The sequence below is a fragment of the Canis aureus genome, chromosome 16 (genome assembly GCF_053574225.1).
Source record: "Canis aureus isolate CA01 chromosome 16, VMU_Caureus_v.1.0, whole genome shotgun sequence".
NCBI classification, from domain to species: Eukaryota; Metazoa; Chordata; class Mammalia; order Carnivora; family Canidae; genus Canis; species Canis aureus.
Window position 1 is genome coordinate 57,287,903 of NC_135626.1, and position 26,852 is coordinate 57,314,754.

Genomic DNA, 26,852 nt, shown 5'->3' on the forward strand with positions numbered 1-26,852 from the left:
GTCAGCGGGAATGGGGGTGCGTGGGCCCAGATGAGGAGCTGGGATGGGGGAGACGACCCTCCGACTCAGGGGGCCCTGCCTGCCACATTGAGGAGAGAGGAAGGCCCATCGCCAGTTCTCAGAGCATTTGTCTGGCCCCGCCGCTAAGCCCTGCTTACCTGGTGCTGTGGCCTGGGGGGGTGTCCCCGTTCCAACAGTGCCCCCCACTGGGTAGGCCCCGGGTCCTCCTCCTTCGGGCAAACCGGGAGGTTTCACGGTCCCCCCAGTGATGAGGCCAGGTGATGTCACTGCTAGCAAATGTCAGGGACAGGCCAGCGGCCAGGGAGATTTCATGTTCGAACATGTGGGATTAGGTTTAAACAGGGGGGTTCAGGAAGCACACCCCTCTCTCCCAGGAAGGCCTTCCTGGAGGGACACAGCGGAGCAGCAGCGGGGCGGGGGGTGGGTGCCCCGAGGCCGCAGCTCTGAGAGCCAGGCAGCTTTGAGCAGAGCCTCCTCCTCGGCCTTGACACTGTCCCCGTGGGCCCAAGGAAAGGACAGGAACCCAGCACCCACACGTACACTCGTGTGCTCGCACACTCATTTCCCTACACACTCACACACACACATTCTTTCTTCCACACACACACACTCATTCCCTCACATTCTCTCTCTGCCCCCCCCCCATACACACACACACTTCCCTCCTTCCCCTGAACCCCGGGGCGCCCTGGAGCCAGGTGCCGCCACCAGGGAAGCCTCAGCCTCCTGCTGTGTGTGTCATTCTTGGGGCCCTGGGGCCAGTCCCCCGGGGGGGAGACAGAGAGCCAGACTCTCAACGGTCCTCAGAAGCCTTCCGTCCCTCCTGTTCTCTCACCCTCTTGAATGCCCTCGATGACCCCTGGGAGGAGGGCGAGACCAGGCCCTCGGTCACCGCCACATTTCTGAGCCCCAAGGGAGAGGGAGGGGCCTTGGCCCAGGGTCCCCTGGGCAGCGGTGAAGCCCGTCCCCTGCCCCCGCTCACCCTGCAGACGCAGAACCGCGGGCAGCGCATGAAGGAGGGCGCCCACATCAACCGCTCGCTGCTGGCGCTGGGCAACTGCATCAACGCGCTCAGCGACAAGAGCACCAACAAGTACATCAACTATCGGGACAGCAAGCTCACCCGGCTCCTGAAGGTACCGCTGCACCGGCCGGGGCGCTGGGCACCCGGAGTAGGGCTGCCAGATTGAGCAAATAAAAATACAGGGCGCCGGGGTGGCTCAGTCCGTGAAGTGTCTGCCGTTGGCTCAGGTCATGATCTCAGGGTCCTGGGATAGAGCCCCGAGTTGTGCTCCCTGCTCCGCGGAGAGTCTGCTTCTCCCTCTCCCTCTGTCCCTTCCCACCCCTGCTCATTCTCACTCTCCGTCTCTCTCTCAAATAAATAAATAAAATCTTAAAAAATAACGGCCACCCAGCTACAGCTGAATTTCAGATAGACAACAGAATTTGTTTCAGCATAAGTATGTCCCATACAACATTTGGGATATACTTATACTTAAAAAAAAAACATTCCTTGTTTTTCTGACACTCAAATTTTACGAGGTGACCCTGACCCAAGAGTGGGCAGCAGGGAAGGAAAGGCGCGGCACCTGACACCCCCCCCCAAGGGCTGCAGGTCTGAGGGGACCAAGACCTGCCTGGATTTGGGGGTTCCAGTGGTCGTCAGCCTCATGAATCAGAGTGTCTGCTGTCTGGGGACCTGCCCCTGGCTGGACCTCACCCAACTAGACTAGCTCCCTCCTTCCTGAAGCAACCTCGGCCGTCGGGGAAATACTATTTCCATTTACAGACAAGAAAACTAAGCGCAAAGGGGTTAAGTAGCCTTCCCCAGGGCCCACGGTAGTAAGTGCTGGAAGACAGAGTCTGTGGCCCCGTATAACTGCAGCGTCACCCCAGCCCGCCACCAGCCTGCCACCACCAGGGCGCCCACAAGCTGGGAGGTGGGACCGTGGCATGATTGCTGCCCTTTTAAAAAGCAAGGAAGCCAAGCATTAGGGAAGTGAAGAGCTTGCCTGAGGCCACTGTGCTGCTAACTCGGGGTGTGAGTCGGGGATCCCCACCTCCCACCCCCACTCCCCTCCCCTCCTCCATCCCCAGGGCTCTTCATATGGAATGAGGCCACATTCAGCCTTCATGCCCGGGGCCCCTGTCCCCCATCCCTCACTCCAGCCGAAAGGGCAGTACCATCAGCAGTCAGAAATGGGGGGCCTGGGGGTTACTTGAGAGGCTAGAGGTGATGAGAGAGGGAGCCCACAGGACACCTTTCCACTCGGGTTCCCAGCTGCCACGGCTGCTGCCTTTTCTCATTCTCTCGTATGAGGGGAGGGAAAGGGAAAGCGACGGGGGTGGGGGGAATGGAGGGGTGGGGGTGAGGACTGACCCGGGTCAGATACTGGAAAGTTTCAAATGGAAATTTGGAACAGAAACCAGAAGTGGAAGGAGGGACAGAAGGAGGGGGGGATGGCTGGACCCAGGACCCTGGGGAGGCGGTCCCGGGCCCACCGCAGCCCACCCTCCCTGCCACCCAGGATTCCCTGGGCGGAAACAGCCGCACCGTGATGATCGCACACATCAGCCCCGCCAGCAGCGCCTTCGAGGAGTCCCGGAACACCCTGACCTACGCCGGCCGGGCCAAGAACATCAAGACCAGGGTGAGGGCCCTTCCTGAGCCAAGATGCGGGCCCCGGAGGGCTCCCTGCCACCCCACCCCACCCTCTGGAGCCGGCCACCATGGCACTGGCCTCCTTCCCCAGCCCCGTGTCACCCCGTGCCCTTCCCCGCCTGCCAGGAAGCGTGTGCACCTGCTGGAAGCCCACTGCTCCCGAGGGTCCCCTCCACCTTGTTCAAGGTCACTTGAGCGCCCCCCCACCCCATCCCCTGCCAGCCTCGGTTTTCCTTTCCAGTTGCCCATTCGGACATTGACATTTTCAAAGCCCCCAATCTAACTGTCAGGCCATCATGATTCTGAGCACTTCCCTGTGTTGCCTCCTTTGCTCCTCGAGCGAGGCCCGACTCCCTACACTCCCATCTCCAAGTTTAGGGAAGTGAGGCTGAAGGAAGTTAAGTGACTTCCCAGCTGGGCAGTGATGGATGACACTGAGACCCTATAGAAGTGGCCCTGCCTGCCTCCCGAGCCCACGTTGTCACCCTCGGGCAAAGGCGTTAGGACCCCCGGAAGCCTCTCTCAAGCCACGTGTGTGGAAGGGTGTGAATGGACACACGCCAGATAGAACTTAGCAACACTCCCGCAACACGACACTTCACAGCCACCGTCCCAGGGGCTTTGTGTGTTACCCCAGCCCTCCGGAAACTCAACGGGTGGAGGAGGCCTGTCCCTGAAACAATTCATTGATGGTTCAGAATATTATTAATAGTGGCAAGTGATGCCAACAGCAGATGCTGAGACAGCGAAGGAACGAGGAGATGGGGTGGCAGGGCCTGGTGGAGCTTTTTGGGGACTGTGAGTGGGACTCTGAAGGATGGGGAGGACATTCTAGAAGAGGTGGGTAGCAGTAAGCGTGTGGTTTCAAGGGCAGGAAGGAGATGGTATCTGTGATAGGAGTGGGGACAACAGGACAATTCATCAACCAGAGCAGAACATTCCCGATGGAGCAGTGATCAAATGAAAACTGAGAGGAGTGCCCTGGTGGCTCAGTCCTGATTTCAGCTCAGGTCTTGATGTCAGGGTTGTGGGATCTAGCCCCACATGGCGCTCCCCGCTCAGCGTGGAGTCTGCTTGAGATTCTCTCCCCCTCTCCCTCTGCACCTCCCCTGGCTCGTGCATGTTCTATCTCTAAATTAAATAAATAAAAAATTTTAAGGTAGAAACTGAGATAGTGGTGGGTCCAGGTGAAGGAATTAGAGCATTCCTCCCAAGCAGTAGGGAGTCACTGAAGGTTGATGAGCAGAGGAAGCAGCATTTTGGGAGTCTGGGTCTGGTAGAGGCATGGAGTGTGATAGGTTGTGGGGTTGGAAGCCGGGTTGGGCGGGGGGAGAGAAAGAGAAGACACTGCAGGCTGGCCCCAGCATCCGGGGTGACTGGACCTGCTCTGCCCCCCGTGCTGTGCCCCCACAGGTGAAGCAGAACCTGCTCAACGTCTCCTACCACATCGCCCAGTACACCAGCATCATCTCGGACCTTCGGGGCGAGATCCAGAGGCTCAAATGCAAGATCGATGAGCAGGGTGGGCGGGGTCCGGCCCAGGGCCGGCTGGAGCGGGGTGACATTCGCCACATCCAAGGTGTGTGTGACGGGGGCGGGGGAGGGGGTCTGCGTTTGTGGGAGCCCATCTCGGGCAGCCCTCCTAGCCTGTCTCAGATTGCTCAGGGGTCAGGCTCAGGCTCAGGCTTTCCTGGGCAGGTAGCCTTGGGCTAGCTAATCACTCAGCCGCTCTGCACCTTCTGTCCTTCAAGTGTCAGACAGAACGGTGATCTCTGTTCCAGAGATTTAACGTTAATTAAGATTAGATGAGATCACACAAGTGAGACACATCTGAGCGTTCAGCTGCGGGGGGTGGGGGCCCACTCTCAGGGCTGTGAGGCTGTGCCCAGCGGAACGGGTACCTTTCTCTTGTAGATTTGTCTTTGCTTTGATGGTTTTCCAACAGAGGACAAGTGTCTAAGGGGCACCTTTTTATAGTTGGTGCTATAAGGCTAGTGGAAGCCCAGTTCATGCAGAGGAGATGAGAGTCCCCCTTGGGCTGCAGCCTGAAGACTCAATGTGGAAATGGGGTGTGGGAGGAAGTAGTAATAATCTAGGAGGTCTTTTGAGACGAGTTGGTCAGACAGGAAGTAGTTTGGGAAGAAAGGGAAGAGGGGGACGCCTGGGTGGCTCAGAGGTTGAGCGCCTGCCTTTGGCTCTGGCTGTGATCCCAGGGTCCGGGGATTTGGTCCCGCATCGGGCTCCCTGCAGGGACCCTGCTACTCCCTCTGCCTGTGTCTCTGCTTCTCTGTGTGTGTCTCTCAAGAATAAATAAATTAAATCTTAAAAAAAAAAAAAAAAAAAAAAGAAGAAGAAGAGGAAAGGGATAAGGGCGGGCCCCAAATAGGCCCAGACCTTCCTGGCCTGACCCTCCTGCCTCCACTGACTTCCGCATCCTCTGGGCAGCCGAGGTCCAACTGCACAGTGCGCAGGGTGAGCAGGCCGAGATGGGACAGCTGCGGGAGCAACTTATCAGCGCTTTCCAGGAGCAGATGGACGTGCGGAGACGCCTGCTGGAGCTGGAGAATCACGCCATGGAGGTCCAGATTGACACCTCCCGCCACCTGCTCACCATTGCTGGGTAAGCACCCCCTGCCCCGGGGCCGTCCACGTCCCACTCTGGGGCCTGGGACAGAGGGGCTGGGAACTGTAGCCGCACGCTATGCCCCCCACCCCGCGGCCTGACTCCCCTGCCTCCCTGGGGTGGGGCTGTGACAGCTGGGAGCACGAGAAGTCCCGCAGGGCTCTCAAATGGCGGGAGGAGCAGCGGAAGGAATCCTACACCAAGGATGACAGCGAGAAGGACTCGGACACGGGTGATGACCAGCCAGACACCCTGGAGCCCCCAGAGGTGGCCTCGGCCCGGGAGAGCATTGCCGCCCTGGTGGGGGAGCAGAAGAAGCTGAGGAAGCAGAAGGTGCCTGGGACTGGGGGCAGGAGGGAATGGCCTGAGAGGCCCACGCCAGAAGGGGCTGGGGATGGGGTGCGGGAGGACTCAGACCTGGGAGCTCAGGCCTCAGATCCTCTGTGAGCTTGCTAAATTCCTCCTTTGTGACTCGCTTCCTCATCTACAAAATGGGAGTAGTCCTGGTGGGGTCCTGGTGGGGTTATTGGAGAGATTAAATCAATGCCTTTTGCATACCAAGAACTCAAAAAAAAAAAATGGTAGTCAGTAGTTTAATTAGGGTTTTTCCAGATAATGGATATCTTCTTTCTGTTCTGGAGCATACGCAAACCAGGGGCTTTTGGGGGGCCATGATGAGCCCTGAGGGGGTCAGAGGGGCTGGGGTCGGGCCGGTATCCATGGAGCTGATTCCAGGGGCAGATTGTTTCAGGGTGGCCAGAAAGTGTGTCCAGAGGGGCCATTTGGGGGCAGCCCCTGGTTGCAGGGCCCAAGACGAAGGTTTGAGGGTTAGGCTCAGAATGGGGCTTCAGCCTGGAGGGTGCTCGGGGGCTGGAGGGGTCGGGTGTGGGGGTTAGGACCAGCCCGGGCGCTGACCCCCCACCCCGGCCCCCAGCTGGCGCTGGAGCAGCGCTGCCGGGAGCTGCGCGCGCGGGGCCGGCGCCTGGAGGAGACGCTGCCGCGGCGCATCGGCTCGGAGGAGCAGCGCCAGGTGCTCAGCCTGCTGTGCCGCGTGCACGAGCTCGAGGTGGAGAACACGGAGATGCAGTCGCACGCGCTGCTCCGGGACGGCGCGCTCCGCCACCGCCGCGAGGCCGTGCGCCGCCTGGAGCAGCACCGCAGCCTCTGCGACGAGATCATCCAAGGCCAGCGCCAGGTCATCGACGGTAGGCCCCGCGCGCCCCGAGCCACCCAGGGGCCCCCGAGGCCCGCGGAGGGACCCGAGGCCCGCGGAGGGACCCGGGGCACGCGCTGAGCCCTGCCCCTCCCTCTCTCCACCCCCCCCCCCCCCCAGACTACAACCTGGCCGTCCCGCAGCACCTGGAGGAGCTGTATGAAGTGTACCTGCGGGAGCTGGAGGAGGGCAGCCTGGAGCGGGCCACCATCATGGACCGGGTGGCCTCCAGGGCCCTGCAGGTGGGAGCGTGGGCAGGCCTGGGCTCGGGCATGAGCACAGGTAGGGATGGAGGGGGGGATGCCCCAGGCAGTGCCTGCAGGTCGCTGGGGTGCAGATGGGACCAGGCTGGCTGGCACCCCAGGGACTTGGCCCTCCTTCCTTCTCACCCCGCCCAAAGCCTCGACCCAGTAAGGTGCCTGTCCCAGGGCATTCTTCTCTGGCACTTGTCCCCACCCAGAGTCTGAGGGTCAGGATTGGTTATCTGAGCAATCACAAATGCCCCCCCCCAGAAGACCAGGTCATCAGGCGGTGCTACTGGGGATGCCTAGCAGACCCCAGTTTAGCCCCTGTGAGCCAGAATACAAACCCACTGCTCTCCTCCCCCACACCTAGGCCCTAGTCGCCTTGCGTGCCTTTGTCACCCTTTGCCGTCACCTGGTCCAAGACCAAGTCTTCTGACTGTCCTCCCCCTGCCGCCTTCCCTCCCCAGGACAGCTCCTTGCCCAAAATTACCCCAGCAGGAGCCACGCTGACACCAGAGTCTGACCCAGAGAATGTGAAGACGCTGAGCTCTGAAGTCCAGCGCCTGCAGGACAGCATCCTCCCTCCCCTCAGCGCGGAGAGGTGAGGCCAGAGACCGCTTCCAGCCAGTCCTGCCAGCCTGAGCCACCACCCGCTGAGCCGTATCCCAGGGATGCCAACCCAGTTTGGGGCTAAGTCCATGGGCAGGAATGAAAGGGAGAAGGTGGCACAAGTCTGGAGCCAGGACCCCTAGGTTCTCTCTCCCATCACACAAACAGTTCTCCCCACCCTGGGGTGGAGTTGGGACCTTAGTGGGTCCAGCCCAGTCAACAGCCGCCATCCTCCTCTGCCAACCTCAGTGAAGCCAACCGCGTGTTCAAAGCCAGTCCTCGAGCCTGGCAGGTGAAGAGCTCCTCTGTGCCCACCCCACCCCCCATCCAGATCGGCAGCCTGGTGACCCAGGAGGTGAGCATGGAGCGCCACTGCCGGGGGTGGGGGCACAGGGTAGACACCCCGTGGTTGGGATGGAGCCTTCCCAAGATGGCCTTCACCCCTGAGGCCCCGCTGTCTCTGCTGAGTAAGACATGAGGCCCCTGGTGGGTCCAATGCCTTTGTCTTCTCAACCACTTCACTTGCAGGCCCCCACTCAGGACAGCCTGGTCAGCCCCAGCAGCCAGATCACCTCTTCCCCCGACAGCAGCGAGAATCTGTCGGAGATCCCCTTGTCCTCCAAAGGTGCGCCCCCTGCCAGCCCGGTCAACGTGAGCCCAGCAGCATCTGAACTGTTCAGATCACCCAGTCCGTGCCCTGTGCGCTGCTGGATGCACCTTGTGTGCCTTTGTCACCCTTTGGTGACACCCTTTGTCACCAAATGGGTAGCTTTTGGAGCTACCCATTCTATACAGAGGCCCCAGTGCCCAGAGAGGATTAGCCACCTGCTCAAGGACGCACAGAGGGCTGAGGACACAATCAGAAGTCCGAATGGGGAGCACATGGCACTCAGGATCCTGTCCCCCCTTCCCACCCAGTAGTAATTCTAAGAGCAAATATAGATGGAATCCCCACCCCGAAGCCCACTTTCTCAGTTAGTCCTCACAGTAACCCTACAGGGTTAGTTTCAGGATGTAACTTCATCCCCAGTTACAGATGAAGGTAAAGCTCAGAAATTTGCCCCAAGTTTCTTAAATAGCAAGCGAGGGCTGGAATTGGGACCCAGGCCTTCTGGATCTGCTCATGTCCTCCTTTATTAGCAGGAGAAGGAGGGGGTGGGAGGTTGTGGGAGGGGGAGGGATATGCGGTCTTGACCCCAGGTTGGGTGCTCCTTCCTTCTGTCCCGCTGCAGAGAGGAAGGAGATCCTGACCGGCACCAAGTGCATCTCGGTGAAGGCTGCGCGGCGGCGCTCGCGGGCTTTGGGCGGTGAGGGGCGCCACCTGCTGCCACCTGCCCGGGAGCGCGGCAGCCTGTCTCCGCACTCGCCCAGCGAGGCTGAAGAGCAGCCACCCGGCCCTCTGGCCTGCAAGCGGCCGCCCAGCCCCACCCTGCAGCACGCTGCCAGTGAGGACAACCTGTCTAGCAGCACAGGCGAGGCCCCGTCCCAGGCAGCCGGGCACAGTGGCGACGGCACCGGGCCCTGGATGCGCGGCCAGAAGAAAAGCCCGGGCAAGAAACGGGAGGAGTCACTGGAGGCCAAGAGGAGGAAGCGGAGGTCCCGGTCCTTTGAGGTCACGGGGCAAGGGGTGAGACGAAAGACTGGGGGATGACGTGTCTGCGCCCCTTTGCTGTGGATGGGAACCTGGGGGCTGGATTCCTCCAGAGGCCCCAGGACACCTTCAGTCCCTGTCCCCCAGGCTGGCATAGGAGGCAGGCAGGGGGGCAGGCATACAGGGCAGATCCGTGTAGCAGATCCCATACAGCCCCGACTCACCTCACTGTTCTCCCACACAGCTCTCCCGCCCCAAGACACACCTCCTGGGGCCCCGTCCCATGGAGAGTGTCTCGGATCACAGGGTGCCAGTGTGCGGACACCCAGCCCCTGGTACCCGGCATCTGGGGAAGGTCATGCTGCCTTTGGCCAAGGTCAAACTCCCTCCAAGCCAGAGCACGGGTCAGTACCACCCAAGGAAGGAATGGGGACGGGAGCCCTTGGCCAGCCCAGGGAGGAGGCATGTTGAGCTCCCCGTACCTATGGCTACCCATTGCTGGAAACCGGGTTCTCACGGAGTATCTGTGAGACTGGCATCTTGGGGTTGTGCCCCCAGGGAGTTCAAGGCCACGGGGTGACCCAAGAGGGAGTGAGAGGAATTCCTAAACCCCTGTTCCTGGCCCTTACCCTGTTGCAGGCCCCGGGGACTCCTCACCCCTCACTGTTCACTCCAACCCAGCTGGTATTTCCCGACGGGCTGCCCGTGGGCCCCGCCTGGCTCACGGCACAAGCACCCACGGCAAAGACGGACGCTTCCGGCATACCTGAGGGGTCCTGTCTGGAACCGGCCCTCCTGCCCCCAAGCCTGGATGGGGTGTAGCAGAAAATGGGAGATGGAGGCTGGGCAGATGGGGTCGCCTGTGAGCAGGAGCTCAGGCTCTCAGAAAGCTGGGGCTCCTGAGACCCAGGAATTATGAGGGTGTCTGCCCAGCAGCTCCATGCTTTCAGTGCCACTGGGGAAGGGAGGTAAGCTCAGGAGGCATGGCCAGGATGACAGGACTTCCTGACCTCCCAGCCCTGGATAGAACCCTGTTGCCAAAACCCTGTAGAGACCTGGAGCCGGACTCAGCCTTGGAGATGGAAGGGGGAAGGGAGCTGTTAGTGGGACGGGGTCCTGAGCCCACATCCGGGGCAAGGGTATCTCCGATGGTTGGGGAAGGAGCCAACAGTCATTTCGGAAGAGTCTGGTTGGGGCAGAGGAGGGAATCTGGTTTTGTTACTTGGCGGTGTAACAATAAAATCCCATTTGGGTCTTGATGGTTGTGTTGGAAACCAGACCTTGTCTGGAATGTATAAGGGGGGCCATGACTGATTAAGAGGCAACCCAGCTGCCTTCCTCCTCCCTCCCGACACCCCATCCCCCTGTGGCTGGTGACACTGCACCAACCTACAAACACCTGGGGGGGAGGGGACGGGTTTTTCCTCTAGCCGGTTCCTAGGAAGGGTGAGGCCGGCAAAGTCCGTTCATGCCCCACCCCACAAGCCTTCACACCTTCCTCGCTCCCTCCCATGAGAGGTCAGAGACCTAGGGTGGCTCAGACCATAAAAAGCCTAATTACCTAGACGGGGGTGGGAGGTGGTACCCTCTGGAAATCAGGGCTCGGAAACTGCCCAGCTAAGTAAGCCTCGTGGCTTCAAGGTGAGAAAACTTGAGCAAGAGGTCCTGGAGTCGTCCCCCATCCCCCACCCCCAGTTTTCCCAGGCTGGCCCATGTCGTTGCTCTTACCTGCCCTGTTCCAGGTGGGGGTGGGGTCCCTGGGTAAAAGCTAATGAAAGATGGGGGAACCCGCATACCTAGGAGGGCTGCTTTTACCTGGAACTGGGTGGTACAATCATCCCCTCCTCTGCTCTCTGAGCATCGATTTATTCAACCAAGAGCGCAGCCTCCGAGGCAGCTGTGAAACGGGGCACCTGCTGCACCACCCTGCACCCCAGCTCCGAGGCCACCAGCACCGGGCCACCCAGGGGACCGGCCTGAGCACCCCGGATGGTGCGCGCCCCTCCCCGCCGCGGCCCGCCTGGCTACTTGGGGGTCCGGATGAGGGTGTGGTAGACGGGCTTGACGATGAGGTGGAGGTGCAGGGCGTTCTCCACCAGGTACTCGGAGTTGCGGCGCTGCAGGTCCGCGTGCGCCAGGAAGTCGCCGGCCTCCTCGCTGCTCTGGTGGAAGCTGTAGGCGTGGCGCACCAGCAGGCGGCCGTGCTGGCGCGCCCCCACCAGCACCGTCTTCTGGAAGCTCACGCCGGCCGCGTCGCCGCCGCTGCTGGCCGGGGTGACCACCAGGCGCGGCCGGCCGTCCTCGGGGCGTGCGGGGGGCAGCGCGGCGCCCGCGGCGTCCGCGTAGACGGGCCGCAGGCTGACGGGCAGCCAGCGCGGCGAGAAGAGCACGTTCCAGGTGACCCGGCGGCCCGCGTCGTGGCCGCTGGGGCCCAGCTGCGTCTGGAAGCTGGTGCTGCGGTCGTCGCGGGCCGGGTTGCTGATGACCCACGGGGCGCCCCAGGCGGGCGCGAGGTAGTTGCGGGGCAGGAAGGCGCTGCCGTTGACGTCGAAGAACTTGGCGAAGTGCAGCGGCGAGGCGGCGTGGAACTGGTAGGCCTGCAGCAGCAGGTCGGCCACCGCGGGGCCGTGGCGCGCCAGGGCGGCCGAGCGCGCCTGCAGCTGGAACAGCTGGGCCGGCGGGATCATGGGGTAGCGGATGGCCCGCAGCGCGCGCTCGGCCACAGCCGGGGCAGGGCGGGTGCGGCCCAGCCACGCCTCGAGCGCGTGGAACAGCTCCAGCTCGTCCTGCAGCACCAGGTCCGAGCGCGGCAGCAGCTGCGCCAGCAGCTCGGGGCTCACGGCGCCCCACTCCGCGCTGGCCGCCACGGCCGACAGGTTCCAGGCCAGGAACTGCAGGCAGCTCTGGCGCAGGGCCTCGTCCCCGGTACTCACCGCGTAGTGGTACCAGCCGACCGCAGGGCCCGCGCCGCCCGCCAGGTGCGCCCGCATGTAGTCGGCCACGCCGCGCTGCAGGGAGGCCACGCCGTACTTGGTGGCCAGCCGGTGCAGGGGGATGGCCTGGGCCAGCAGCACGGTCAGCTCGCCGCAGTACAGGTACCTGCGGGAGGGGCGCAGAGATGGGGCGGGGTCAGGGCGCCCCCCCTCCACCATGCCCCTAGACACCCCCCCAAAGGGGACCCAGCCTTGGATGGAGAGCCTTGTGGTCAGCCCCACCCACCCACCCACGAGGCTTCCTATCTTCCTCTCAAGGACCATTTCTCAGGGGGACACGGAAAGGATGCATCGTTACTGGGCATCTACTAGGCCCCGAGCCTTAGGCTACAGGACAGACGAGGCTCCACCCGTCCTGGGCTTCACAACCCCAGGCTCAGATCCATATTGTGCTTGCAAGTGCGCAAGTCATTTGACTTCACTGAACCTTCTGCTAATCGTCCGGGGAGAGGGGTTACCAGGGTCGTTGTGACAGCTGGGGGAGAATGAACTGGACTGGCTACAAAGCAGGCCCTCCACACAGGTTAATTCCCTCTACCCGCCCCCCCCCCCTTCTTGCAAGCTCATCTTTCTCCCTGGATCTCTTCCGGTGTGGCTCTTGCTCATTCACTCCCTGTCCCCATCTGCTCCCATCCCTCTGCTCACCCTTGCCAGGCCCCACGCTCCATGGGGATGTGGCGAGAGCTGCCGGGAGAGAGAGCCGCACCAACACCGCCCCCCTCCCCAGTCTCCCCCTTCCTGCTGCATTTTAGCCCAACTATTTGCTTCTGGGAATAAAAGATGACTCTAAGCCTCCTTTAGAGTGGACATGGCCATGTGACTAAATTCTAGCCAATCACCTTCAGCAGAGGCACAGTATGGGGTTGGGAGAAGACCTCTTTCATGGAACTGACTGGTGGGGGGGAAGACCCTTCCCCTTCTGTGTTATGCCTCTTCCTGCTGCCTGGTATTCTGCACCCATCTTGTCTAAACTGTTAAAACAGGGTTACTTGCTCTGACTAGAGTGTGAATGGTGCCCCCCCACCCCGTACAGCACACCAGCAGGGAGCAGGAGATGAGAGAGAGAGCACTGGCTTATTCCCTCTGGCCCTGCAGTTGGAAACCTGGCTAGATGCTAAAACCACACGGAGGCCTGAAAATAAAAAAATCACTGCCGAGCCCAACCCCAGACCTGAAGCCAGATGACCCAGACCGGGGTCCGGGAATCTGCAGTTTTTAAAAGCTCTCAACACCAGGTTTGGAAACAGCTCTGAGAGCACTTGGTAGGGGGCATCAGAGCCAACGGGACTTGCAGGCAAGGGCAGGGAGTCAGGCTGGATTTGTGGGAAGGGCAGGGGGAGAAGGGACGAATAAAAGCGAAGACCTTGGGGGATGGACCTCTGGGGGATGCACATAATGTCTTCTGAGAGGCCAGGGCTTCTGGGACCCCGTGAGCGGAGAAGCCAGGGCCCGGGAAAGGGAGGAAGCCTTCCCCTAATCCGCGCCCACCTGATGAACTTGTCGAAGACAGCAGCGCAGTCCCGGGGCTCCTGAAGCACCACCTCACTCTGGTTACTCAGCAGCTCCCGGAAGAGCTCGCTGTGTAGGCCCAGCAGCAGGCGGTGCGTGTGAAACACGCGGACCTCGTCCGTCCCCGCGGCCTGTACCCGCAGAACCACGTCGCTGGCATTGCCCTGCCGCAGCAGCTCCTGCAAGCGTTGGAGCAGCGTCTGGGAGTGGTTGATGGAGGTGCCCGTGGACTCGCCACCAACATCGGCTCTCTGAGCTGCAGCAGGAAGGAAGGCAGCACCGCTGAGAAGGCCCCTGGGCCGGAGGTGCCAGCCAGGGGTGCAGAGGGACCACCTGGGGATGCGTGTGCCTGGGTGTGGGCGGAGGGCTGCTGGGCCTAGGGAGGCTGTGTGCATACTTGTCTGCGCCCCTGGAGCACGCAGAGGTAAGCGTGCGTGCACACAAGCACTTCCCAGGTGGGGAAGCTTATGAACCTGACCCTGAGCAGCCCCTGAGAGGATGCTCTTGCAAGAGGGGGGTAGATTCCTGGCGAGGAGAGATCATGAACCGGAATGCCTGGGAACTGGTCTCCGTGATGCCAGAGCACCAGACAAGGGTAGAGGAACCCCACCGCGCTCACCTACTGAGAAAAGCACCAACCAGCTCCTTAGACAGGCGGTAAGTACACAAATAAGCACTCTAGTTTGGGATTGTGATAAATAAGGAAGTGACGGTAGTCAGGATAGGGCTGCTTGAGGTGCAGAAATCCTAGACGGCTCCCTGAGGAAGTGACGGGAAGGAGCCAGCCAGAGGACATGTGCCAGCCCTGCAGAGGCCCTAGAAAAGGATGGGTTAGGGGTGCGGGGAGCAGTGAGGGTTGGGAGGGACCAGAGCACAAGTGGGACGACCGAGGCAGAGCATGAGGGGAAGCCGTTTCCAGGCCCAGCTGCCCTCCTGGGTCCTGACCTCTGAGGCTGAAGTCCACTCGCAGCAGGTGGCTTGTGGGGGGACCAGAGAAGACACAGAGGGCGTGCTGGTGCTGGAAGGGGACTCTCAAGGGACCTGAGTGTTGAGCCCGGCCTCCCCCTTCCAGGCTGCCCACCCCGGGTCCTTCTCTTGGGCTTCCAGGGATGTGTGAGGGTCAGATGGGGACATGCACTCCCGTCACAGAGAACTCAGTGACAGGAAACGCTGCCAGCCGCTTCCCCAAGCAGAGAACAGTGTGAAGAGCCTCAGAGGGAGACTAGGTGGGTGTCTGAGGGCAGCGGACGAGCACCCCCCGAACACACGCCCACACGCGCAGGCCCCTGGCCCGTGGGGACAACCAGAGAGGAGGCTGACACGAGAGCAGAGCATCTGTGTGTAACAGAAAGGGAGGCAGCGGGAGAAGGGGAGGGTGAGGGCCGGGTGGGTGGGCCGTTCACACCCCACGGCTGCCTGGGGCCACCTGTCCGGTGTGGGCGGTGGGCTGGTCTTCCTGTCGCTGAGACCCCTGCTGCCTCCCAGCCCTTCTTCCCTCCGCGGGGCGGGCGCGATCAAATCTCCCGGCCTGCTGGACACCGCCCCCTCCAGGCGAAAGGTCCGGCCTCTCCTCCCTGCCCTCCACCCCCACCCCACCCCACCCCACCCACTGCCCACTCACCGGCTCGAGTGGCCAGACCCACCAAGGTCAGGACGGCCCAGAAGCTGGCCCAGGACCCAGGCTTGGCACAGCCCAAGCGAAGCATCTTCGTGCCCCGCCCCTGAGCTCACTGGAGGGGCAGCGAAGCGCAGACCACTGCGCTCACATCCCTCCTCCTTATATAGGATTCAGCACAAGGGATGGTGCCCCCCTTCCCGGCCGGCTTCCCTCCCCCTGATCCAGCCTCTGCCGAGGATTGGTGGAAACTGGCCCCAGTTGTTGCCCAGGCAACCACTTAAGCCAGGGAGCAGCAGCCTGGGGCTATTGTGTGGCCCGCGGCCCCCGAGGGGGACAGATCCGGCGAGCTCCCCCACGTCTTCCACCACCCAGCAGAGCTAGCCGGTTGTCTCCTGGGGGGTTTAGGCTCTCCAAAGGGCAGGCCAGGGGCTCCAGGACCTCTGGCAGCTGCTGGCCCAGAGGGTCCCCAGTCCCCTCCCCCAACCCCCAGGCCCAGTCTCTGTCCTGGCACAGAGCGTGCTTGGCAGCAGCTTGGCTAAAGTGCCTTGGTGAGCGGGCAGCAAAGGGAGGGCCTGGAGGAGAAGTGGGAAGTGGCGGCCCAGGCCCCCATCCCTCCCCTTCTTCCATTTTGGGGTGGCCTAGCTCTCAGAGAGCAGGGCAAGGGTCTCCAATAGGGACCCATGGGATAACTGGTGTTCCTTTCACGTTCCCCTTTGAGGCCGGCCCTGGCATGCCCTGGGGAGGGTGATGGGCCTTTGGGGAGGGTCCCCTGGGGACTGTGACCGTCATCCCCCAGGATGAAGGTGAGCTAGGATGGTGGGGCCGGGCACAGAGCACTAGCACTCTGCACCATGCACCTGTGCATGGGAAATGCTCTGCCCAGAGCCGGGCTGGCCACCTTGCAAGAGGCTAGCCCTTGGCAGAGAGCGCTCCCTACCCCCACCCCCAACCAGTACAAACCTGGGCTAGGAGCTGGAGATGCTGAAGTACCCACCTGTCTGCCCTGTCACTTCCTTTAATTCACCTTCCCCAGTGCCTCAGGTCTCTCCGCTTACCTCTTAGAAGGCTTCTTTTACCAGCTTCTAACTTCCAAATATAACACTTCCCTTCCCAGAGTTCCAAGGACGCACACAGCAGACCCAACATCCCACCCCGATTGTAGGAGAAATTGAAGCAGAGAGCCAGGTCACCATCTCGACTGGGTTAGTGCAGAGGAGTGCTCTTCTAAATCCAAAGGAAAAGGGGGGGTGTCAAGAGCCCAAGGGGAGTAGGTGTGTCCGTGTGTCCCGTTGAGGCCTCACCTTTTTGGGCAGCAAGTAGGGCCTGGCCCAGCTCTTCCAGGGAGGGAGTCCTTTAAGCTCGATGAATCGATGGACCCAGAGATCCAGCACAGTTTCCCCCAAGGCTGGGTCCTTGACCTGGGATGGAGCCTGCCCTCCCCTGCTCTCTGGATCCCAGGCACCAGCTCCATGCATTGATTTCTGCTCCCGGCTGGCACAGAGACGCCGACAGCTCCACCCCCCTCTCCAGAGCTGCAGAGAGAGCAAGAATTGGGTCTGGCACCTGCCTCGTCCGGGTTGGCAGAGACGGAGCCATCCAGCCCAGCGGAAACCCCTCCCGGCTGCCCTGACCTTCACGCCTGGCTCCCCTTGTCCAAATCCACCATCCCCTGGCTGCCTGCCTGCCCTTCCCATGGACTGTACACCTCCCCGGCCCGGCCCAGCAAGACAGAGCCGCAGTGTGAGGGGGTTCTGGGCCTCGGAGCATCCCTGCTTCCACGCGCAGTGATTTTCTGGAAGAACGTTATCGACGATAAAGAGACGTTGGTAAGAGAACCCCGTACTCAGGAAACTGGCTTTCAGTAAACTCTTTTCATAACTCCAGCTTCCCTGGGGCTACATCTGCGTTTCTAGAAGGTATAGTCCACCTATGTCGCAATCTCTCATGCTCTACTTAGACGCCAGGACGCCTGTAATTTTCTAGGCACGTTGGGTGACTGTCATGTACACTCCAAGCTAAGATTTACCTACTGGAGTTAGATGGATGCCATTTCCAGCGTGCAGGGATCGGGCGGCCCCAGATTACCAAGAAGACTCGGAAGGGGATCCCTGGGTGGCGCAGCGGTTTAGCGCCTGCCTTCGGCCTGGGTGTGATCCTGGAGACCCGGGATCGAGTCCCACATCAGGCTCCTTGCATGGAGCCTGCTTCTCCCTCTGCCTGTGTCTCTGCCTCTCTCTGTGTGTCTCTCATGAATAAATAAATAAAATCTTTAAAAAAAGAAGACTAGGAAGGGTCACCTCAAACCCCACCTCCTAAAATTGCTAACTTCATTGTCCCTGAACCCCCTCTAATGATTTGGAAAGTGGCTTTCCAGAAATAGGCATTCTCTGTTCTCTGCTTCTTAGTCTGAGAGTTGCTGGAGTGCGTGCCTGCTTCGTGTGTGTGTGTGTGTGTGTGTGCGCGCACATACACCTGCATCATGTGTGTAGTGTGTGTGTGTGTGTGTGTGTGTGCACATACACCTGCATCATGTGTGTAGTGTGCGAGAGTCTTGGAGCCAGAGAGAGAAAGGAGGGCATTTGCCCTGCACAGCCATTGAGATCGAGGATCTGAGACACTCAGATTTATTTTGCCCTGTGGATCTGGAAGCTCCATCCTTCCTTGAGAGCGAGTCTGATGAGCTCACAAGCTAGAACAATTCCCAGAGAGGAGTGCTACTTCCTGCCTGAGACAAAGCGTGTTTATAACCTGAGTGACTTGTCTGAGATCTCACGGTAGCCTGAGTTCAAATGCCATTTTTCTGCTTGACTTTTTTTTTCCCATGACCCTACATGGGAAGCTATTTCAGACAGATGTGATTCCCAATGGGCAAGGAACTTCTAGTGCTGTGAAAGCCACTGAAAATTCTCGCAAGCTTGGGGCAGGATGGTTTTCTGAATCTGCAGAATGGGTGATCAGACGCCGGATGGGGGCAATACTCACCCCAAAGCAGTGGGCCCCCAGACCCAGCCCTACCCAGAGTGCAGGCTCCCTTACATCTGTAACATCTGCCTTCCTGAGCTAGGGTGCCTTCAGACACTTAGACTGGGGAGCAAAGGATCATGAGTTTAGGTTCCAGGCCCGTGTACTCGGTGGGGGGGGGCACGCTAATAATAAACAAAAAGGAATATTTCCCTGAAGTAACTCACAGGCTACTGAAAGCTTCCGGGAAGCCAGGCTGTCCCGTTATGGTGGCACATCCACTCTCCAGCCCCAGCAACCTCTACCACGCTACCCCCACACACACACTGCAATGCCCCCCCCCATCTGAGTGCTCTGTATGACCCACATCCCCTCCTCCCAAAAGCCTGAGCCCTCCCTGGCCTCTTCCTGCCTGTGCACCTGTTCTTCCAGGGCAGGTTGCATGAGGGAGTGACAAGTGCTTTAAGGGAGCAACAAACCTCAGTTCAAATTCCCACTGTCACACAGTGGCTCTGTGGCCCTAGCCAAGCTGCTGAACTTCTCTGAGCCTCCGTCCCCTCTTATGTGAAATGGAGGTCACCAGGGTTAGCTGTGGGGCTGCCGTGAGGGTGACAATTGTAGGAACAAGAGTAAGTGCTTGGGAACACGCTTGGTCCTTTCAACGTGGCTGCCAGCAGCTCCTCGTTCACCCACAGCCTCCTGGTGCAGGGAGGTGGTGGCCTGAGGAATTACCTGGGCTTCTGGAATTCCCCAGACCCAGGCGGAGGTCCCGGACACAGCCTGGGGATCTGAGTGGGTCGTGCTGGTTCTGGTCCTGCCTTGCCACCCAGAGGACCGGGCCCAAGGCCGGGGACTGTCAGAGTTGTGCAGGGTCGGAGCACAGCCACCAGAGGGCAACAAGTCCCCTGTGTTAGCCCAGGGTGGGTGTGAAGGTGGGAGTGGGCTGAGGGTCCAGCCCCAGCCCCAGACCTGGGCTCTATCTTAGGGAGTCCGGAAGCTCTGCTCATTCCCAGAGATGGGCACGGCAGGTGATTCCTGACTGGAGTCAGGCCACGTCTTTGTCCCTGGCACCCACTGTGGGCTGCACTGGTCATTTCCTCACGGGGCTGGGGGGAGCCAGTGGCCACAGATTCCAGCCTCTCCAGAGTGCTCGCTGCACCTGCTGCTGTTTATTTGCATATTCCTGGGGGAATGGTCCACTTCGCCACAGCAAGGGAAACAACAGCTCCTGGGGGCCTCTGGGTCTTGGATTCCCAGGGCTACTGGCGGCCTGGTCAGGCTTCTCCCAATGGCCACTGCCACCGCGGCCCACAGCTTCCTGCCACCCTTCCAGGCCCAAACCCCCCAGGCAGCCTCCTCCTCCCACCCCCTGCCTCCACCGTAGGACTGAATCCTTCAAACCTGGCGTGTGAGGCCTCTCTCTAGATCTGGGCTCTGCCCATGGCAGCCTCACCCCTGCCCTGCACTGGGTCCCACCCGCCCCCCCGCCTTTATGCCCTCCTCTCTTTGATGCCACAGATGGGATCCTTCTGCCTCGTCCTGAAGTCCTGGCACCCAGGGTGTCAATGCCCTGCCTGAGCCCAGGCCAGTCTCCAGAGTGCCCTGGGGCACCGGGCAGCCTATCCAGAGCCCCAGGCCAGCCACCTCCTCAAGGCCCCTCTCCCAGCCTGAGCACCCTGGGGGATCCCGGTTTGCTCCAGGCAGCATCCACTGTGTAGACTCATTCCCCTGAGCCTCGGCCCCACCCTTTCCTTCCTCCTCCTCCCTCCTCCCACCACCCCACCTCTCTGCACTGACCGGCTCAGTCTCAGTGCTGCGGGAAGAATTGTGGGCCAAACCACCCCTTGGAGAGCTGGCGATGCCGGGAGGGAGCCGTGTGGACCCCCAGAAAAGCCACAAGGTGACCTAGGACTCGGGACCCAAGAGCATGACGCTTGAGGGGCAGGAGACAGGTAAAGTATCCAGAATGAGGGTGGGAGGACGGTGGCAGGCAGGTGAGGAACAGGTGAGGAATCAAGAAGCTTGAAGCTGATCACCCATGAGTGGGGGGCAGGAAAACTAGGTGTAGTTGGGGTGGGGAGAGGGGCGGGGACGACTGGGTGGGGGGCTTCAGCAGGAAATCTAAAGCTGGACCTTGAAACCAAAAACCTAAAGTGTGGGCTGAGAGGAGCAAGGGCCAGAGTATGTGGTCACTTCACTCCTTTGGACTGTTTCCCGGTCTGAAAACCAGGGCCATCCCAGCTCCAGGACTGCTTAACCTACGAGGAAGGCTGCTCTTTAGGGACGAAGAGCAGGAAACCTAGTAATGTCCCTCCGTAGAGACGAGGCAGCTGTTGAGGAGAGCCGGGTGGCCGCTGTGAGTCACCGTGGGTGAGAATCACCCGGGCCGCTCACTAAAGACACAGCTGCCCCAGCCCCGCTCTGGAGCGCCGTGCAGCCTGCCTGCAGAGCCCCAGGAATCTGTATGCTGAAACGGGGCCCCCCTGCCCCCCTGACTGTGCCTGCAGCCTGTTTCAGGGCCCTGCCTCCCAGGCAGAAGGGGTACCTCCAGCAACACAATGAAGAAATAGTGTCCACAGCAGCAAAAACGCCACGGAGGACTTCTTCCCTTTAACAGGGGCGTCAGGCCACGGAGGGGTGGGGTGGACCAGGCCGTAGGGATTGTCATTCGCTGGGCCTGACCAGGGTGTGTTCAGAGAGTAGGGGTGAATAGATCTCAGGGGCAGGAGCAGGCTGGAGAGAGACCTAAAGCTCGAAGCCCCACTCCCCCCTTCTGCCCTCCCTAGCCGGCCCGCTCCGAACGACCCTGCTGCCCACAGCCAACGGCAGTAGGCCAAGCCAGGAGTTGGAGGGCCATTGGCCAGAAATCCCAGGGAGGTCCCCGTGTGTGGCTGGTGTCATCCCTGTCATCTACTACAGCATCCTGCTGGGCCTGGGGCTGCCTGGTGAGTGGGGAAGCTGGGGTTGGGGAGCTGAGGGTGGGCAGAAATGGGGGAGGAGTCCTTCTTCCGTGGGTGCCCATCCTCTGTGCTGACCCCTGAGACCCAGAATCTTAGACACCAGGATACCCTTTGACTTTATAGGGCGATCCGAGTCTTTGGGGAGCAAAGCATAGCGGGGAGTAAAAGTGAGCGGCCACGTTTTGGGGTGCTCAGCGGCTAAAGCTGAGGTTTCACCAGAAGGGAGAGCCAGCCCCATCGCCCCCCCCCGGCAGTGGGTACTGTGCTCGGCTGACTAAGCTCATGTAGGGCTGCTTGGTTGAAAGCTTCCCGTACCCTCCACTGATTCCAAAAGCAACAGAGCTAGGGGGCAGGTGGGGAAGTGGAGGCAGGAAAGGACAGGTGGTCTCAGCCTTGCGGGATTACCCACCCCTGCCTGTGTGTAAGGCAGAGGTCTTGCCCCGGGGTGAAGTCAGTGGCCTGTGGTGTACGGATGGACAGGGCAGGCCTGGTCTGGTTAGCCTCCCTGATAAAGTGAGCTTTAAGAAGCGTCTGGAAAGAGGAAAAGAGGCGCCCGGCCCAGCAGGCAGAGAGGGACGATGATAACGCCTCGGAAATGTAGGCTGAGCCGCCCTTCTAACGCCTCTGCCCTCTGCCCTCTGCGACCTCTGCCGTCATCAGTCAACCTCCTGACCACGGTGGCCCTGGCCCGGCTGGCCGCCAGGACCAGGAAGCCCTCCTACCACTACCTTCTGGCGCTCACGGCCTCGGACATCGTCACGCAGGTGGTCATCGTGTTCGTGGGGTTCCTCCTGCAGGGGGCCGTGCTGGCCCGCGAGGTGCCCCGGGCCGTGGTGCGCTCGGCGAACATCCTGGAGTTTGCCGCCAACCACGCCTCGGTGTGGATCGCTGTGCTGCTCACGGTCGACCGCTACAGCGCCCTGTGCCACCCCCTGCACCACCGGGCCGCCTCGTCCCCGGGCCGGAGCCGCCGGGCCATCGCCACCGTCCTCGGAGCTGCCCTGCTGACGGGCGTCCCCTTCTACTGGTGGCTGGACGTGTGGCGGGACGCGGACGCCCCCAGCCTGCTGGACGAGGTCCTCAAGTGGGCCCACTGCCTCACCGTCTACTTCATCCCCTGCGGTGTTTTCCTGGCCGCCAACTCGGCCATCATCTGGCGGCTGCGCAGGAGGAGCCACGGTGGGCCGCGGCCCCGGGTGGGCAAGAGTACGGCCATCCTCCTGGGCGTCACCACGCTCTTCGCCCTCCTTTGGGCGCCCCGGATCTTTGTCATGCTCTACCACCTGTACGTGGCCCCCGTCCACCGGGACTGGAGGGTGCACCTGGCCTTGGACGTGGCCAACATGACCGCCATGCTCAACACCGCCGTCAATTTCGGCCTCTACTGCCTTGTCAGCAAGACTTTCCGGGCCACCGTCCGAGAGGTCATCCACGACGCCCACCTGCCCTGCACCCCGGGGTCGCGGCCAGAGGGCACGGCGGCGGGCTCTGCGCTCAAGCCTCCCGGCCTTCCCAAAGGGGCAGAAATGTAGAGCAAGGGCCCAACCAGGGAGCTTGGAGGTGGCTCAGGGCCAGCCACACTGCTGCCTTCGTGGTGTGCCCACTAAGACGTGGGCGGCGGGGGAGGCTCCCTCCTGTGGGGGTGGCTCCCCGGGTGCAGGGGCGTACAATTTATCCGACCCTCACCTTAGCTTCACCAGCAATCCCCACTTCCCGGCGCAAGGAGAGGACTCTGTCAGGGACAGGCTAGTTAGTAAGTGGCCGGTGCTACAGGCATTCCTTTGTGACGGACGCTTCACCTGGCACGTTCTGAAGGCTGGGTGAACGTGGGTTGGATGAATGAATGAACGGCAAGATGGGTGGGTGGATGGATGGACATGAATCATTTCCAGCCACCCCCCACCCCGCCTCCGCACCCCCCATTGCTTACCTTTCATTCCCGAGTCATCGCTTCTCTGGCTTCAGGTGGCAAAGCCAGGATGCAAGGAAGCTAGGTGGGATTCCAGGCATATTCAAGGCTGGGGGAGCCAGAGGTTTTGGCCCGGTAAGAGGTGGGGGGGGCGCTGCTTGGGAAAAGGGGTGATTTTAAAGCAGATTAGATGTCCCAGCCCTAGGGCGACACCACGGCTTGAGTCTCAAGCATCCTGCTTCCATTCCACTTAACTCCCTGCCCTGGAGCCAGGACAGGTTCAAGGACCCAGAATAGCCCTAGGGTTTTCATTGTCGCTGCCGCTGAGACAGGAAGTGCCTTCTTGGCCATCCGGCTGGGGAGGAGGGGATGGGAAGGGAGGACTCAGCGGGCTCCACTTGGAGGAAGGCCTCTTTCTCCACCACGGGGAGGAGGGCCCAGCAGACGGGTCCCCAGGGCTCTGTCCAGCCCCTCCCAGCCTCTCCTGGGCCCCTCGCTCCTCTGGGCCGTGGTGCCAGCCGGGAGAGGCAGCTGGGAGAGATTAGCAGATGGACCTCCCACCTGCTCTGGGCTTTGGGTAAACACATTAGTGGCTGCTTTCTGTTTCCCAGTCAAGCAGAGCCGACCTTTCCCCCCGAAGGGGAGGTCCAGGCCTGGAGTCCAGGCTGTCCAGGCTGGGGCCCACCAGCACCCAACTCCTTAGTGGGACGGCCTAGCCGGAAGAGCCAGAAATGCATGAGCGGAGCACATCGTCGGTGCAAAATAAATGCTCAGCTTTCCTCTTCTCGCCGGAACAGGGGACTTTCAACCATACCCAGAACCATACCCTCCATCCTTTTTCCATAATTCTAAACTTTATCCGTAATTCTAAAGAGTTCCGAAAACCAAAGCGTTTGTCCCAAGCTTGCCACAGTCACATTTAGCGGCAAAACCTGACCTGACCTGAGGCAGGACGAGCGAGTCTGGACACAGTGGCTCCGCAGCTACACGCTGCTGGGATCGAGATCTAGCACATAGGACAGGCCTCACGTGACCTTTCTCTGTTCGGAAAAGTTGTGAATTCTGGGACATATCTGGTCCCCAAGAGTCCAGGGAGGAAAAAAGGGGGCCCTGCAAGCACCACCACTGCTGGCAGAGCGTGGTCCAGGCTGACCCTGGGTACATTTGGGACACAGAGGGTCCCCACCATGTGCACACAGATGTGTCTGTGGGCGGGACTGGATGAAGCAGGGCTTCCTGCCTTGCTGAAGGAGGAGGGGGTGCAAGGGCAGGTACCTGGGAAAGAGCAGTCCCTAGGGTATGGGGGACAGTGCTTCTGGGGGCAAAAGGCGCCTTTTTGATACAGAACCAAATGGAACACAGTGGAGGAGCAAACCTCTTCTCACTCTGTAAGAAACCCGTGAGAGCCCTCTAGAATCAGAAAAAAACATTGTCGCTGGAGTGACCAATGACACGACACTCTCTGAACCGGCCAGTGGGCTGTCCTGGGAAAGACCGATTTACTCCCCAGTTCCTGAGCACTGGCGAAACCAGGAACTTTCAGAAACAGGTGGGGAGGCTTTGTGGAGACAGGTAGGGGAGGGGGGTGCTGGAGCCACCAGAACCAGGGTGACCTCGCGCACACCCTCAGGATGGGATGACATCAGGTTTTCCCAACACCCCTGCGTCCTGGGTACAGTCATCATCCTACAGACTGAGGAAGACTGAGGATGCGGGAGCCCAGAGGGGTTCGATGAGGAGCCCCCTCGGCGCCCCCAGCCGGAGAAGGGCGAGTCTGCTGGTCTGGTTCCTGCTCCTCCGCAGACTGGGAGAAGGGCCGCTGCAGGGCCGCTTTGTGTCACTTACAACTTTTTGGTCCTGGACTTAGCCAGAGTTGGAAACCACGATCAGAGCTTCCGGATAAGATGGACTGACAGTTCCTCTTACATAACCGTGTAACCCCTAACAAAATGAAGAGCTCGCCACTTGGAGAAGCAGATCCCCGACAGGTGAAGTCCTAGTAAAACTGCGCTTGCGGGACCCCTGAGTGGCTCAGCGGTTTGGCACCTGCCTTCCGCCCGGGTGGGATCCCGGGGTCCTGGGCTCGAGTCCCACTTCGGGCTCCCTGCATGGAGCCTACTTCTCCCTCTGCCTGTGTCTCTGCCTCTCTCTCTCTCTCTGTCTCTCATGAATAAATGGATAAAATCTCCATAAAAATTAAATAAATAAAATTGCCCTTGAAGCTTCCTTCATGCATTTTTATTAGTAACTCTCAATGGCTTCTGGAAGGAGGACAGGGCCACGGTGGCGCGCTTCACCCTCCTCTCCCTCGCCAGCCCGGCTGCTGAAATCTCTTCGTGTCCCACAGTCAGCTGCGGATCGTTTCCGGTCCACACTGGGAGCACCTCTGAGTTCAGGACAGTTTTCCTTATGTCCTTACTCCTGATCGGGACGCTGCTGCTCCTCTTCTCTCTTGTTCTCGGGCAGGAGAGCAAATGTGCCGCTGACCGGTTTCCCAGGCCCCCAGGTCACAGGGGCTTCTCCGTCCCGCTGGGGCTCCCCGAGAGGCTCGCAGGGCTGGCTTGCCCGCCTGCCCACGATCCCCTGCTCTGCTGTCTGCGCTCAGGTCTTGGGTTCTCCCACGGGGGCGTCAGCACTTCCAGGGCAAGCTCACTCCCCCAGGCCTGGCACTGCCTCTGCGGTTTCCTTCCAGCTTTCTTGAGCTTTCCCCTCGAGGGGCTCTATGGCTCTTTCCTCTTTGCCTTTTTGTCCCCCCCAAAAGGGGGCAGGCTGGCTGGGTAAAAGGGGCTCACAACTGCCCCCATCCTCTGGGATGGAGAGTGGGAGGGGGCAATCCGAGGACAAGGGGAGAGGCTTCTAGGAGCTGTTTACAGGACCCAGGCTGGGGAGCCCCCCCCTCCCGCCCCCCCAGAGAGCAGGACTGACTGAATTAAACACGGAGCCCTTTGGGCAGCCAGATTATAGATGTGGTGGCAGGGACGACGATGAGACGGTCTTTGACTCCGGAGTCTTGGGGATGTTGGCTTTCCCCGCGCCCACCCCTGTGGATGGTGACACTTGAGCTCCTCGGAGGGACTTGGGCCCCCCCTCTTTTTGCCTGTCGCTGGGGGCTAGGACAGCAGGGGGCACTGCAGGACTGGCCACTGGGAAACCCTCCCACAGGGCTTCAAGCCAGATTTGTAGGAAGATCCAAGATACTGTGGAGAAAGTGCCTGCCCAGGGGCGCACAGCCAGCCGTCACCAGGGGGAGTGGCTGGGTGGGAGGGATCAGCGGGTCCCCTTGTCACCCTCCTCCACCCTGAAGCCACGCCAGCTGCCACGCTGGTTGGTGAGCCCAGAGGGCCCACAGGTCACTGCAGTTTTCCCAGATCATTCTGGTGGTTGGAATGGTTTCCTGTGCGTGGCACTGTGTAAAGGGCCCTTTCATTGGCTTCTCCCTCCACCCACGGCAGGGCCCAGCCAGCCGCTCCTGCTGGCCTGGGATTCTAGAACTGCCTTCCCTGCTGTGGGGAGCCTGCCTGGGTTCAGAGGCCCAGGACCTCCATCAGAGCCTCGGGGGGCCCACTCACCCCAGCTCAGTCCCGCCCCGCCCTGGACCCACCTCCTGGCCGTGGCAGCCACTTGGGCATCCAAGGGAGTTTGAGGCTTGGCAGTGGCCCCACATGACAGGGATGGAGGGAAAGGGGCCGGGGAGGTGAGGAGGGAGGGAGTCATAAGCAGTGAGTCATGGGCAGAGGTGGGACCCAGGGTGGTTCCATCCTTGCCTGGAACCTTCCCTGGAGCCCACTGAGTTCTTCCTTCCGGTCGCAAAGCAGGAGGGAGAGTCTTCTGCCTGCCACACCTTAGTCCTCACCCCACCCCTGCCAGCCCCACTGACCTCACCAGTCTGCAGCCCCCCATTCCTAGCTAGGACGGCCTGGTGGGGCCCTGGGAGCATG

The 26,852-nt window shown here is 60.9% G+C and overlaps 3 protein-coding genes across 9 annotated transcripts in view; 2 read left to right on the forward strand and 1 right to left on the reverse strand.

Annotated features, from left to right (window-relative positions):
- KIF19 (kinesin family member 19) overlaps window positions 1-10,223 on the forward strand; it is a 26,567-nt gene extending 16,344 nt beyond the window's left edge. For all 5 annotated transcript variants that reach the window (XM_077854105.1, XM_077854108.1, XM_077854104.1 and 2 more), the window contains exons 8-20: window positions 1,011-1,157; window positions 2,550-2,672; window positions 4,097-4,262; window positions 5,129-5,303; window positions 5,441-5,639; window positions 6,241-6,511; window positions 6,640-6,761; window positions 7,232-7,365; window positions 7,623-7,728; window positions 7,902-7,998; window positions 8,606-9,000; window positions 9,209-9,368; window positions 9,604-10,223. In XM_077854105.1, coding sequence (XP_077710231.1) covers window positions 1,011-1,157; window positions 2,550-2,672; window positions 4,097-4,262; window positions 5,129-5,303; window positions 5,441-5,639; window positions 6,241-6,511; window positions 6,640-6,761; window positions 7,232-7,365; window positions 7,623-7,728; window positions 7,902-7,998; window positions 8,606-9,000; window positions 9,209-9,368; window positions 9,604-9,734 — 2,226 coding nt within the window. In that variant the 3' untranslated portion in view covers window positions 9,735-10,223. The remainder of the gene's footprint in view (window positions 1-1,010; window positions 1,158-2,549; window positions 2,673-4,096; window positions 4,263-5,128; window positions 5,304-5,440; window positions 5,640-6,240; window positions 6,512-6,639; window positions 6,762-7,231; window positions 7,366-7,622; window positions 7,729-7,901; window positions 7,999-8,605; window positions 9,001-9,208; window positions 9,369-9,603) is intronic.
- Window positions 5,884-16,655, reverse strand: BTBD17 (BTB domain containing 17). Of its 3 annotated transcripts, XM_077854109.1 has the most exons (4): window positions 16,386-16,655; window positions 16,140-16,308; window positions 13,446-13,722; window positions 5,884-12,063 (listed from the first exon to the last, which is right to left on the reverse strand). In XM_077854109.1, the coding sequence occupies exons 2-4, from the start codon at window positions 16,228-16,230 to the stop codon at window positions 10,989-10,991; spliced, it is 1,443 nt and encodes a 480-aa protein (XP_077710235.1). In that variant the 5' UTR covers window positions 16,231-16,308; window positions 16,386-16,655; the 3' UTR covers window positions 5,884-10,988. The 3 variants fall into 3 exon arrangements, with proteins under 3 accessions (XP_077710235.1, XP_077710236.1, XP_077710237.1); XM_077854110.1 differs by lacking the exon at window positions 16,386-16,655 and having other exon boundaries at window positions 16,140-16,376; XM_077854111.1 differs by lacking the exons at window positions 16,140-16,308; window positions 16,386-16,655 and adding an exon at window positions 15,088-15,550.
- On the forward strand, window positions 12,185-25,140 carry GPR142 (G protein-coupled receptor 142). The gene is made up of 6 exons (XM_077854112.1): window positions 12,185-14,692; window positions 16,199-16,286; window positions 16,585-16,910; window positions 19,564-19,997; window positions 20,832-20,990; window positions 21,666-25,140. The coding sequence occupies exons 4-6, from the start codon at window positions 19,973-19,975 to the stop codon at window positions 22,535-22,537; spliced, it is 1,056 nt and encodes a 351-aa protein (XP_077710238.1). The 5' UTR covers window positions 12,185-14,692; window positions 16,199-16,286; window positions 16,585-16,910; window positions 19,564-19,972; the 3' UTR covers window positions 22,538-25,140.
- The last annotated feature ends 1,712 nt before the right edge of the window (window positions 25,141-26,852 follow it).

Bases quoted from the DNA above. Each gene is read 5' to 3' on its own strand.
- BTBD17 (XM_077854109.1), bottom strand. From the start codon at position 16,230: ATGTTGGGTCTGCTGTGTGCGTCCTTGGAACTCTGGGAAGGGAAGTGT. The intron at 13,723-16,139 runs GTAAGCGGAGAG...TTCCTGCTGCAG, and splicing joins TAAAAGAAGCCTTCTAAGAG to CTCAGAGAGCCGATGTTGGT. The intron at 12,064-13,445 runs GTGGGCGCGGAT...CCCCTCCCGCAG, and splicing joins GTCTTCGACAAGTTCATCAG to GTACCTGTACTGCGGCGAGC.
- GPR142 (XM_077854112.1), top strand. From the start codon at position 19,973: ATGACGCTTGAGGGGCAGGAGACAG. The intron at 19,998-20,831 runs GTAAAGTATCCA...TGCCCTCCCTAG, and splicing joins GCTTGAGGGGCAGGAGACAG to CCGGCCCGCTCCGAACGACC. The intron at 20,991-21,665 runs GTGAGTGGGGAA...TGCCGTCATCAG, and splicing joins GCTGGGCCTGGGGCTGCCTG to TCAACCTCCTGACCACGGTG.